Source organism: Lepus europaeus, chromosome 16, assembly GCF_033115175.1.
Source record: "Lepus europaeus isolate LE1 chromosome 16, mLepTim1.pri, whole genome shotgun sequence".
NCBI lineage: Eukaryota > Metazoa > Chordata > Mammalia > Lagomorpha > Leporidae > Lepus > Lepus europaeus.
This window is the reverse complement of record NC_084842.1, coordinates 28,339,583-28,353,206: the sequence shown is the minus strand read 5'-3', so window position 1 is coordinate 28,353,206 and position 13,624 is coordinate 28,339,583. Positions and strand designations below refer to the sequence as shown.

The window sequence follows — 13,624 nt, the reverse complement described above, 5'->3', positions numbered from 1 at the left end:
TTTTGCATTTTCAGTGAACTTTTTGAAGACCCTTCATGTGTTGTATGTCAACATTGCCACTTCCTCAAAAGCTTCTATCAGTGTACCTGAGATTTAAGCATTCATAATTTATCACGGACAAAGCAGTGAACCAAAGAGGTCTTCTGCAGTTTCTAGTATGGTTTAGTGCAAGACTAGAGGCTGAACAAGGAGTAGCTATTTTCATATGCTAAAGGGTTATCTCTGTTCCTCCCCATTTCCAGAGAGGTTATTAGTTGGTAAACAATATGATATGACCACTAGAGTCCATTAGAAACATTCAATAATTACTGATGTCATATGAAAGGGGAGGAGTTATTTTAATCATCATACCCTGTGAAGAAGCTTGATAGAATATACTCAAACTGTTACATACCATGTATTCGTTTCTTGCAACTGGAATTAATGTGTTAGGCGGTGTTATTTGGCTAAATAATCACTGCTGGAGTTCACATTGTAGATGAAAGATAGTTTCTATGTTTCCTATTCTCTCTTTTAAAAAATATTTAATTTATTTATTTAAAAATCAGCGTTACACAGAGAAGGAGAGGCAGAGAGAGAGAGGTCTTCCATCTGCTGGTTCTCTCCCCAAGTGGCCGCAATGGCTGGAGCTGCACAGATCTCAAGCCAGGAGCCAGGAGCTTCCTCCGGGTCTTCCTGCACAGATGCAGGGGCCCAAGGACTTGGGCCAGCCTCTACAAGCAGAGAGCTTGATTGGAAGTAGAGCTGCCAGGACTTGAACCGGCATCAATATGGGATGCCAGCATCGCAGGCAGCAGCTTTACCCACTATACTACAGTGCCAGCCCCTCTTACTCTCTTTTAATATGTGCATTTGTATTAATAGCATGATTTAATATATCACTTTAAAATTATATTGCATTTTGAACTACATTTAGTGAAAAGTTGACATCTTATGTGTGTATGGTCATAATACATTTAGGATTAAATGAAAGAGTCATCTCTCTGTTTGATAGAATGTAATATTTGTAAATTTTACATGTCCAAATATAGGCACTAAGATTGAATAGTAGATCTCAGATGTTGCATTAGTTTGTGAATTTTAACTTATAGCTTACTAGCTTTAGGGGATTTTCTGTGGTTACAACAAAGTACCGTGGTCACATTTTGAAGTTGCTGGATCCTGTATGATTGCAGTTTAGAACTAAGTATTTGCAGCACTGACATCGTGGCATGAGTTTCTCTGGTCACCTATGACTTCCTCCAAAATGTGGTTATATACTGCTTACTGTGAAATTGGAAAATCTGTTCTGTGTGTGTTCTAATGGATGTAACGCTCATTAAGTATATGAGTCTTCTGACGTTGTAATCAGATGTGCTTCAGTCTGTTAAGTATCCATGAAACAACATCTGCTTCACAGAGTGACCTTCTGCTAGAGAATACTTAGCGTCTATTAGTAGATCATAGTGCAGATCTGCCTTATTTGAAATGCACTAAACTGGAGTAGTCTACTGCTGTTTAGCAACTAGCTTGTAATAATTTATTGCAGTTAAATAAAGCTTTAAAAAAAACTCCATTAAATAATTATAGGGATTATATGCATTTCTAAAACCTTTGTGTTCTACTGAAATTACCCATTTAATTTCAGGGTTGGTTTGTTAAAAAAAGCTGAAATCTAAAGGCGCATTAGGGGAGCTGTCAGATGCTGTTTTCTGTAGGTGTTAATAAAACCAGATGAAAAAAAAAACTGAAACAAATTAAAACCAAAAGCAATTTTGCCATCTGTTGTATATTAATTAGAACTTTGTGTATCAAGGGTAAACTTGCTTTTAGAGAATGTCACTGAACACCCGCTTAATAGAATAATATGCAAATTTATTAGTTTATGGGTTTATATGCAGTTTTTAATTCTAATTCATCTCCAGCATACCCCCAAGAAATTGGTATTATATATAGACATGCACATACACGTAAATATATATAATGAGCTTTCTTTCTTTTCTTTTTTCCAGAGCAAGCTGCAAACAACCAAGGCCAGTCTACCCTGCAGCCTTTGCCACCTTCCCATAAGCAGCACTCTGCACAGCACCATCCATCCATCACTTCTCTCAATAGGAACTCCCTGACCAATAGAAGGAACCAGAGTCCGGCCCCGCCGGCTGCTTTGCCCGCCGAGCTGCAAACCACACCCGAGTCCGTCCAGCTGCAGGACAGCTGGGTCCTTGGCAGTAATGTACCACTGGAAAGCAGGTAAGTTTTGTATAGATGTGGCTTTCAGATCATTGTACCTGCACAGAGACTGCATATTCTGCAGCAGTCAACAAACCATAATTTTTTAATACCTAAAATTTAAAAATAAACGTGTCCAACCCTTTTCTCACTAAGAGATTTGCCATACTTCCGCATTTTGTCTTCTCTAAGATCAGTTACAAATTGTTGATAATTTTTTAGTTTGCTGAGCCAATGAACTTTCCCATTCTTTTCACACAACTTGTTCCCTATGGGAAATGAGAGTAAGTAACTTTAGTTAAACTTTTACTTACTATTGTTTTTTTTTTTTTTTAACTTTTCTACAGTTTAGCAGCAATGTGGAAGAAAAGGAAGGAGGTGAAAAATGGGATTCTCAGTCCCATGTAGCTTGATTCAGTGAATGTGTTTAGCTTCTACTTGTGTTAGATTTTCCATACTTTCTCAGATTGTATTTTGTCCCTTATGTCAAAAAATCAGTGGTCTCCCAAGTATAATGCTTTAGCCCAAGTCAGACGACCATTTGTTAAGAATATTTTAATCTCTTGCAATATGAGGGAGATGGGACCATTCCTTCCAGGATTCTTTCCAAGATACTCCGCCCATGCTCAGGCAATTCTTTTAGGAAATTCATCCTGACAATGTACTGAAATTTCCATTGTGTGATGGTGACTGTAGTGCTAGCAATCCAGAGCTGTGCAAAGCAGTTTTGTCCCTACTTCTGTGTGATGGTCCCCAGGCTTCTCTCAGTCTTCCAGGGTTCTCAACAGCTGATGTTCTTCTCTGTATGTGGAGTGTTTCAGTGAGGTGCTTAACTTGTGGCTTATAGCATAGGCTAGCTCACAGGTGGTAGGTAATCTGCTCATACTGAAGCATAGATAAAGAAAGTCTATCCTAAGCTTATGTATTTCACTATTAAGTGTCTACTGGTACATAGCATTCCTCTGTGCTGAAGTTCAACAGTCAGTGTCGCTTAATACTATGAGCTGCAAAAGCAAAGAGTAATAATGGTCTTGTATTAATAGAGACTTTACAGCAAAGTTTTCCCTATTCTCCTGTTATTTGTTTCTTCACTGCCCTAAGCTTCCATTAAGTTCTGGGAAGGATCATTATCTTAGAAAACCCTGCAAATAGAGGCCTCTGAACCCCCTGAGAAAATGTGTCTCTGCAGTGTCCTACCCTTTCGAGCCTCTGCCTAGCTCCAGCATTTAAATTGGCTGCTGGATGAAGAAAAGTCTCACAATGAATAAATTGCTGTTTCTTGCCATTAGATGTATGATCTGAACCAGTTCTGCCCTGAGGATGAGCTAGCAGGAGGGCCTCACAGTTAGTTGTCAACAATAAAAATCTTTCTGTCTTTTCTTTCATTTTTGACCTAAGAACAAGGGTCCAGAGAACTCTTAGCTTTTTATCTATAGTGTCAGCCAAGAGCAGTTGAGTTTTATTGTTTATTTTGTATTATTGAACACTCTTGTGAGAGAGATTAGAAAGAGAAAGAACAGAAAAAGTAGGCAAACAGCGGATTTCTCTTCACTTAAGACAAAATTCATGTATCAGATTCTTCCGCCTGAGGTTATTAGCACAGAGCTAAATTTGCCCTATGTAATTAATTAGCAGCCCCTGAACAACTAATCAACACTGATTCACTATTGTCATTTGGAAAAATTTTATTAGGAAAAAAGTAATTTTCCAGTTGAGTCATCAAATTGAATATGGATAATTGCATTGTAGTTAACATTAATTGTTTTGACAAATATTTATGAAATATGTCATGTTAAATCATCAGAAATGTGTTTAATTTTAGCAGTGTATAGCACAAAAGCTTCAAATACTGTCAACATTCCGGAGAGTTAGTGTTCTATGAAGCCATGTCTTGTGTTAAATAATTTAGAATGATTCTGAAAAAGATGTGTCCTTGCTATTCCTCTTTTTCCTCTTTTTGTTTGGTTGGTGAGAGGGTAAGAAAAGAAAGAGGCTAGTTAGAAGATAATCTATTATAGGCATCTGTGAAATTATGGCTGCTTTCTCTGTATTCAGACCATATGAGAGATTACTCCCAAGGAGAGTAGTTCCTGAGATTTTCTTCCATTTCAAAGCAGAACCATTCATGAACCATCACTGGAACTACATTCGATAGTTTAAAGAATTGACATAGGAAGAAAATCAACCAGTTGATATTATCTCAGTAATAGATGCAAACAATAATGAATCATGCTAACAAATTTAATCTGTAGTATAGTTTTCTCATTGCTTTCTCCCTATCCAGTGTTCACATCTTAACAGAGCTGCTGATCAAAAGAAATGGTATTTCAACTTGCAGATACCCAGTGTTTCCACCTAAGCGGTGATGTGAAAATTTCACACTGTACTACTGTGGTTTCTTTAATAGTCTCACTTGGCTGGAACTCTTGAGGTGAAGAACCAGTCTTATTTATCATTGATTTTTCCTTTTTTAGTTAAGACTCCCTGTTGAGTATGATTCTCAGACTCAGTTTCAGCTATATTAACAACTTTATCCAGACTTGTGTCTGCCTTTAACTATTTTTTACTCTAGTGTATGGTTTCACTCTTGGCAATTATTTAAATTTATGCATATTCTCTCTTTACTAATTCTCACTTTTCTGAAACTGTCATTTAAAAGTTATTAGCTATAAAGTATAAAATGAATTTATGTGTAGATGAGATTCTAGATTTTTTTGTCTCTTCCCCTTTCAACACATACTGATAAGTTACAAAATGGCCTTGTAATAACCCATGAAAATCTCAGTAGTAAGTGAATCACTGGAGAAGGCATTAAAGCTTTCTATCTTGTCCTACACATTTCAGTATAACTTTCATTTTTATTTATTGGAAAGCATTTTTTTCATGAGGCAGTTACCTGTTTTCATAAAGGTGTTTATTTCCTCTCTCTAATGAATTTAACGTTTGCTACTGCTGCAAACAACCACTATTAGTGTATACTCTCCATTTCTACTGAGTAAATAGAGTAGTTGTGGTCCATCCAGTGAGCTTTGGATCTTCTGGAGTCACATCAAGATCCAAATAAGTATTTGCAGCTTGTAAATATATTCTTACTATCTTATCATTTTCTACAAAGTTAGTGCCTATAAGCCAAGTACCTGCTTACAACTTTTCTTACAATTCGTTTTCTTTGAGCGCATTATTTCTTATATTTTAGGTAATTCGCTTTTAGGGCATTTGATAGCCTAAGTGGTCCTTTGTTTGTTTTATACTTCAGCTGTTTCAGTGTGTATAACACTTGCTGCAAGAATACCGAGCAGCTGAAGCAAAGCTTAGAATTGACCTATTACAGCAGCAGCATTGAAAGGTAATAGTACAGTAGCTCCCATTGAGAAGCCCTGACCTTCAGCAATTGTAAAGTTAATTGCCTGCAGATTTCTCATTTATATATGTGAATTAAGTAGCTCAGTAGTTACCTATTAGATGTTAACAAAATGGTTCATTTGTAGCCATTTAATAAATGATTTATTAAAGACTTGTTTTATTATGAAGTCTGCTTTGGCATTGATAGTTCATTAGTTATGTTCCCATAGATTTTACCTTGCAGTTCAGTAATGTTTTGCTAATTATTAATGTATGAAATTGTGTATTAAATTACCTCTTTATTAGTGCATTTTAAATTTAAATATCAAGATGTCCTGGGTTGCTTTAATATGAGATCTATTGCTACATCTTTTAAAAAAAATAGAATACTTAAACAGAAGTATTGTTTATTAAGCTATTATCCTTTCTTCTCTCTGTTCACTTTGAAATGGTTTTAGGTAGGGAAAGGCAAGAAGATCATACAAACACAAGGTCTGAGTCAACCTTGCCTGCAAGAAGTATAGGTGGCCTTCTACACACTGTGCCTTTGGCACCATAGGAGCAGTTTCCCAGGTGAAAAGAGAGGGAGCATGAATTGAAGACAGCAAAGTGAATAAAATTCTATTCAAGAGATTTAAGTATTGAAGTGTAAAACATATATTCATAAAAATGTGAAACAAAGATAAAATCTTATCATACATTACTCAAAAAATGAACATTATAATTTGGGTTTACAAGACCATTCTCTCACACTGATGTAGAAGCCCCTTTATAAGAAATTTGACATAAAGATTCAGAGATAGTTATTAAGATAAATGAAAGCAAAATCATTTCTTTATAAAATATTTATCTGTATTTGGAAGTCAGAGTGAGAAAGAGAGAGATCTTCCATCTTCTGATTCACTTCCCATTTTCTGATTCACTTCCCATGTGGCCAAAATGGCCAAGCTGAAGCCAGGAGCCCAGAACTCTGTCGTTTCCCACTTGGGTGGCAGCGGCCCAAACACTTGGGCCATCTTCCACTGCCTTCCCAGGCAGGAGCTGGATCTCTCTTTTTTTTTTTTTTTTTTAAAGATTTATTTATTTACTTGAAAGTCAGAGTTACACAGAGAGAGAAGAAGAGGCAGAGAGAGAGAGGTCTTCCATCCGCTGGTTCACTCCCCAGATGGCTGCATAGGCTGGAGCTGTGCCGATCTGAAGCCAGGAGCCAGGAGCTTCTTCTGGGTCTCCCACATGGGTCCAGGGGCCCAAGCACTTGGGCCATCTTCTACTGCTTTCCCAGGCCATAGCAGAGAGCTGGATTGAAAGTAGAGCAGCCAGGTCTCGAACCAGCGTCCATATGGGATGCCAGCACTTCAGCGGCAGCTTTACCCTCTACACCACAGCTCCAGCCCCATGGACGAGCTGCATCTTAAACAGAGCACCTGGGACTGGAACAAAGCTCTTTTTTTTTCCAAATAATAAGAAAAGTATTTATTGTGTATATAAGTAAATTTCTAATACACTAATACATAAATAAATTTATATAATTTATTTGTATGTTTTGAATAGGCCAAGCGTAAACTTAAACCGTGATTAATTTTACCACAACAAAATTTCTTGGTTTTTTTTTCTATTCTTGCCACTGAAGAGAAAGAAGGTGGGTCTTTGTAAATAGGAACCCCAAGTCCATTAATTTTTTGTTCTTGAAAGAAAAAAAAGACTTCTTCAGATAGTAATTAAATAGTAACTGTTCAATGGGTGAAACCTTTAGTTAACATTGAAGAGGTAAATGTTGGGAATGAATCAGTAGAAGTCTTCACAGATGCATTGTCTCTGCATCAGTCAGAAGTTAAGTGCCTGTTTTATGTAATGCACTGAAAGTTTCAGGCATCATTTGTGCTTGAGGAAGAGATTTACAATAGAGTAGCAGTGTTACTTTGTTTAACTGGAGTGAGCAGTTAAAACACCAACAAAATAGGCATTAATCATTTGTGAAAAAAAAATCATTTGTAATAGACCTTCAGTGATTTTTAAAAGTGTAATTTCAATAAATTGCAAATATCGTGTATTCTCATAATCTTTGGTTTTGTATAACCAGTAATCTGTAGAAATATAGGATCACCTTAATTTCCATGATCCCTAGGAAAGTGAATCCATAATTCTAACACATTTCTAGTCATTTTTCTGTGAGTATGATCAAAGCAGACGGTCATCTATGCCTTTACCCTGGTCATAGTTAATGGTTATGATTTAATCAGTATCTTCTGAACGTGACCTGTTCACTTGGAAGCACCTCTCTGCCTGTTCCTCAGCAACTGTTTTGTGGGACTTTAATTAGAAATCATTTTATCTCTCACTAATATTGCCTGGGAAAATACGTCTCAGTCCCCTTTACTTAATATGTGTGTCTAATTCGAACATATGTACACATGTATGTTTTATCTGTATTCATTACTGCTCTCTCTGACTTTTTATCTTTTGTGAAATTAATTTTTGTTCAATTTTAAAATTAGGTTTTTCTCTGGACTCTCATACTGTGGTTTTGTCACCAATTAATATATGCCCTGTCTAAGATGATTACTTAGCTTTTCCTGCAATTCTTCATTTTTCTTTGACATACCTTTTCCCATTTTCTTTCTTTCTCCTTTAATTTCAAACCTCAGGTAAAGCATGTTTTCTGTTACACCACTCTCAGAACTTTCTTCTTAGCCTGTAGGCTTAAATTCTTGAACATGCAATCAGCCAACTAAGCTTAATAAATTCTATTTGATAACCTCCCTGATTCTGCCAGAACCCTCTTTGTGAGTTCTCAGCATCTTACCTCCTGTTTGGACCCTTTTAGGTGCTACTGCGGGGGCCTACCTTGTTCCAGGTGCAGCCTGCACAAGTACAGTGTTGCTGCTTTCTGGTCATGGTGTACTGGAAGATGCACTGGTTTGGGAGACGGCTGTCAGTTAAAAATCTCAGTCAGCATCCTACTGGCTGTGTAACCTTTGCCATGGTGCTCATACATTCTTAGCCTCTTTCATAAAATGGGATGGATAATCCTGCACAAGGATTTTATAAGGATTCATTGAAATATCATATGTAAAATTTCTTATACTATGTGTTTAAAAGAAAAAATGATTAATTTATACTTTACGGTGGAAAATGACAACTGCTCAAGCAATAAACACTTGGTTAAGACGGTGACAGCTACCAAGAGCTTCAGTCTTGGTTCAGTTTCTGAACAATTGGCTATATTTTGCAACTTTGGAGATATTTTATTAGTAAGCTTAGTCACTAAATCCTAAAGTTAGTTACAGTGACTTCCTGGGGGAGAAACACTGTGAGTTAAAAAATTTAGAGATAGGGATCAGGCATGTTAAATTTCACTTGGGACACCTGTTTCTCATTCGGATGAGTAGTTCAAGTCCTGGTTCTTTTGGTTCTAGCTTCCTGCTAAAGTGTACCCTGGGAGGCAGTTGATGATGGATCAAGTACTTGGGTCCCTGCCACCCATGGGAAAGACCTGGATTGAGTTCTGTGCTCCTGGCTTCAGCCTGGCCCAAGCCTGGCCCAAGCCTGGCTGTTTGGGACATTTGGAGAATGAGCCAGTGAGTGGAATATCTTTCTATCTCTCTCTCCATTTCAAATAAAGTAGAAAAAATGGGAAAAAATACCTTTTAAAGAAAGGATTTATTTTTGAAAATATAACATTGATAAGATGGGGAAGAAATTAACTGAGGTGGTAGGAGCGTAGTCGTAATTCATAAAACCAAGCTTGAATGCATGAATTCCTCCGTTTACCAGATACTACTAAAATTAGTAGACCAAGATGAAAAATTCAGTTCTGTTATAGAGGACCTAGAAATATGATGACTGCTTTTGACAAAAATGTACTGTATTCTAGAAAAAATCTTGGACATCAAATTAATCTTAAAAATCATCTAATATTTCCTTCTTTTTAAATTTTTTATAAAGATTTACTTACTTGTTCATTTGAAAAATACTGAGAGAGAGACAGATATCTTCCATCTCCTATTCACTCCTCAAATGGCCACAATAGTTGGGGCCAGGCCAGGCTGAAGCCAGGAACCCAGAATTCCACGTAGCACCTAAATGGGGTGCCGGTGATCCATATAGCCCATTCAGAACCACAACACCGGCTCTTAATATTGCCTTCTTTTTTGAAATTTGGGAATCTGCCTTCAGTCATATGACTAGTTAGGGGCAACACTCAGTCAGATCTCAGGTCCCAAATTCTAAATGACCTTTTTTCTAGGAATGATACCAGAATTTGTTTTTCTATGACAGAAGAAAAGAAACTCAACCCCAAAATATATGTATTTCATATATTTTAAATGCTACACTTGTATCATTTGGTGCATAAATTTGTGCATCTTATGCATATATAAATGAAAAATTGAAAGGATGCAATAAGCATTTTTACAGTTTGATTGTACTTCCCAGAATTAATTCATCTAAAATTTAAGCATTAAACATAATGTATAATTATTAAACATATGTGAACTTTATGCATATATTCATTATGCTGTGAACATTTTTCAGTCCTATCTAAATTTTCCAGATCATGCCACAGCTCATTCCAGAATATGTGAAAATCTTGAAGCACATACAAACTTCCAAACTAGGCAAAAGGTCAGGTGTTACCGTCAGCTCCTGCACTGGGTGGAATTCTCACCCTTCTCTCCCATGACTTATTTGCCATTGGTGACTTCCCAGCAGGAGGGCTGAGTGTGGCCTTCACTGTCACCAGTGTACTCAAGACTGTGAAAATGTCATGTCAATGCAGCTTTCAAGACAGAGAAATAAAAGTTTGAATACTTCCTATAACTGGTTTTAATGTAACTGGTACATTCCTCAAGTGGCAACTGTTTAAGTTTGGAGCCAGAAAGACCTGGTTTTCCCTCCATATAACCTTTAGCAAGTTGATTAAGTCTTAATTTTTCTTATCTTTAAACAAGTAGATTTTTTTAAAAAGATTGATTTATTTATGTGAAAGGCAGAGTTACAGAGAGACAGAAGCAGAGAGAGAGAGGTCTTCCATTCACTGGTTCACTCCCCAAATGGCAGCACCAGCCCGAGCTGAGCCAATCTGAAGTTGGGAGCCTAAGAGCTTCTTCTGGGACTCCCATGCAGATGCAAGGGCTCAAGCACTAGGGCCCCTTCTGCTGCTTCACTGGGCTATAGCAGAGAGCAGAGAGCTGGATCAGAAGTGGGAACTCGAACTGGCACCCCTGTGGGATGCTGGCACTGTAGGTGGCAGCTTTACCCGCTACGCCACAGTGCCAACAGTTAGATATTATAACATACACACATACTGCAGGAGTTTTGTGAAATTTAAATTCAATTAGGTTTTGGTAGGACACATGTTAAGTAGGGGCTCAGTAAGCTTTATTCAAAACCCTTTCCATTCTTCAGAATGATGTTTTCTGTATTGTTTAATCATCTACTTCTTGTTGGCTACCACAGAGACATCAGCTTAGTGATTAGGTGGGAGACCCTCAGCACAGTGATTCTCTTATTCTCCATAAACTTACACTGGTATCTGAAATTGTTCTCTTTATCTAGCTCAGGACTTTACTGGCCAACAGTAATTAATAGAATTAATCATTAAATAGATTAACTTCTTGTCCAAATAGCACATAGTAACTTTAAGATGTTCTTTGTTATTTCCATTTTAATTTAACATTTTTAGTATGTAATAACTACTAGCAATCAGTGTCATTGATGTATTAAAATATGTAAGAAAATAACTAATATCACTACATATTTTGATGCCATGGCTATACCATTAAACTAATAGAAAACATAACAAAGACTGTTAAACTGTTTTAGCCTTCTTAATAATGGTAAAAATAAATACTATATATTTAATCCAGTTATTCAGTTCTTACCATTCCCAAATCAAAACCATTACATGGTTTGGTGCTTGACTATAGATATGGCTCAGTTAAAACTAGTCACTGTGGAAGTATGTTGCTTCATGTTGTAGCTGTGTACATTTCACAGAGCTGTGGTTATACTCGGGTTTTAGGTTAGACCCTCACTTACTTGGGACTGTGGAAAGGCAGTGTGAAAGAAGGTGAAGAGTTGTGGAATGCTTCAATCACCTAAACAGTGTAGAATTTTACCTCCCAGTCCTCAGAGATTAGTTAACACATGACATTGCACTATGAACGTGTTTTCCTATTTAGTATAATTACAAGTTGATACGGCAGCAGTTGCTGAAATGTATGCCTACTAAGATTCATATTATTATAGTTTTCATGTAAAATATTAAAATAGTCTTTGTCTCGAACCATTTTTTGTGCAATTACTAATAGCGCATATTAATTCAGGTTGCAGCAGTGAAATGTATCTTGTTTATAAGCTTTTCATTTATGACACTTTTCTTGCTGGGATCACCTCCCAGTGTGAAAGTTGTCCAAAGATAATAGCACATCAGTTCCAAAGTGTAATAGATTTGAGACCCCAACATGCTATCAGCATGAAGAAGCCATTTATCAGTCTCACCAACTCACTGTGTCACAGTGAGAATTAGTACATATTTGTTCTTTTGTTTTCACATCAAAAGACATTTCAGTTCTAATGTTGATTGCTTACTTGGGGGGCGTGTTTAATTTTCTTACTTAAAGTATATTTTAATGCATATTAAAATTTTATGTAATTATAAAAATACACTATAAATTGGGTATCTAAAATATTCCTTTTATTAATGCATCTTATGTATAGTATATTACTTTAAGATTTATAATTAAATTGGTAGTAATGATTCTATCAGAAGCAAATGAATCAATTTGTTTTGAACTCTGCCCAAATTTTTGAAAATTCACACACATAGGCATGTTTTTGGGATCAGCCTCTTTCAAAATGAACAGAAATTAGATGACCAAAATACAAAGAGAATTTTAGTGTATCATTGACTCACTACTGTTATGCTTTATTATTTCTACCATTTCATGTTTGTTTATTTTTATTTTTTTATTAATTTGACAGATAGAGTTAGACAGAGACAAAGGTCTTCCTTCCGTTGGTTCACCCCCCAAATGGCCACTATGGCCGGCGCGCTGCGCCAATCTGAAGCCAGGAGCCAGGTGCTTCTGCTCTCCCATGCGGGTGCAGGGCCCAAGCACTTGGGCCATCCTCCACTGCACTCCCGGGCCACAGCAGAGAGCTGGACTGGAAGAGAAGCAACCAGGACTAGAACCCGGCGCCCATATCCATTTCATGTTTGTAACCAAATCTTGAGAAGAGCCTTTTTAGCTTTTAGATCCTGCTTGCTAATTATTATTCTTAGTTATATCTTTTGTCAGGTACTATCCTACTTCACTGGTTATTGAAGAATGTATTTAAACATTAGATTTTCTAATACCTTTTAACTTTTCTCTCACCAGTTAAATACTCGTTTGGTTCCTTTGCTCACATTTTCAAGTAAGTTTTGTTTAAGTCTTATTTAGTTATTTGCAAGGCAGATTGACAGACAAAGAGAGGCAGAGACAGATTTTTCATCTGCTGGTTCACTTTACAAATGTCTGCAAAGGGCCAGGCCGAAGGCAGGATCCAGGAACTCCAGCAGGTCTCCCAGCCGGGTGCAGGGGTCCAAGCACTTGGGTCATCTTGTGCTGCTGTCCCAGGTGCAATAGCAGGGAGCTAAATCAAAAGTGGAGGAGGCGGGACTCGAAGCCACACCCACAATGCAGGCATTGCAGGCAGCAGCTTAACCTGCTGCATCACAACACTGGCTCCCACGTTTTCAAACAATTCTGGGGGTATGGAAACATTTCCTGTGTAACTGTAGTAAGAATGCAGAGCGGGATTTTTTTTTTTTTTCCATTTATGTTGGTGTTCTGCTCCCCTGTACCACAGTAGGAGAGTTTGTTTCTCGTCATGTTGTTTCGCAGAACAGGAGCTACTCCTGCCGCCACCTTCGCCAGAACCTGGTAGTGCCGGCCCTGCGGCCAGCAGTGGGCATGTCGCCTTGCTTGCCAGTGCTCTTTCCTCATCAGTTTCAAAAATGGGGGAAAGTTAGGGAGAAGGCACATTGTGCAGGATATAATTTTTTTATTTAATTTTTTCTTCTCAAAAT

General features: G+C 37.3%; 1 protein-coding gene across 4 annotated transcripts in view; it reads left to right on the top strand.

The window, feature by feature from the left end:
• Nucleotides 1-13,624, top strand: part of TENM3 (teneurin transmembrane protein 3) — a 657,699-nt gene that overhangs the window by 459,667 nt on the left and 184,408 nt on the right. For all 4 annotated transcript variants that reach the window (XM_062213567.1, XM_062213565.1, XM_062213566.1 and 1 more), the window contains one exon: nt 1,992-2,229. In XM_062213567.1, coding sequence (XP_062069551.1) covers nt 1,992-2,229 — 238 coding nt within the window. The remainder of the gene's footprint in view (nt 1-1,991; nt 2,230-13,624) is intronic.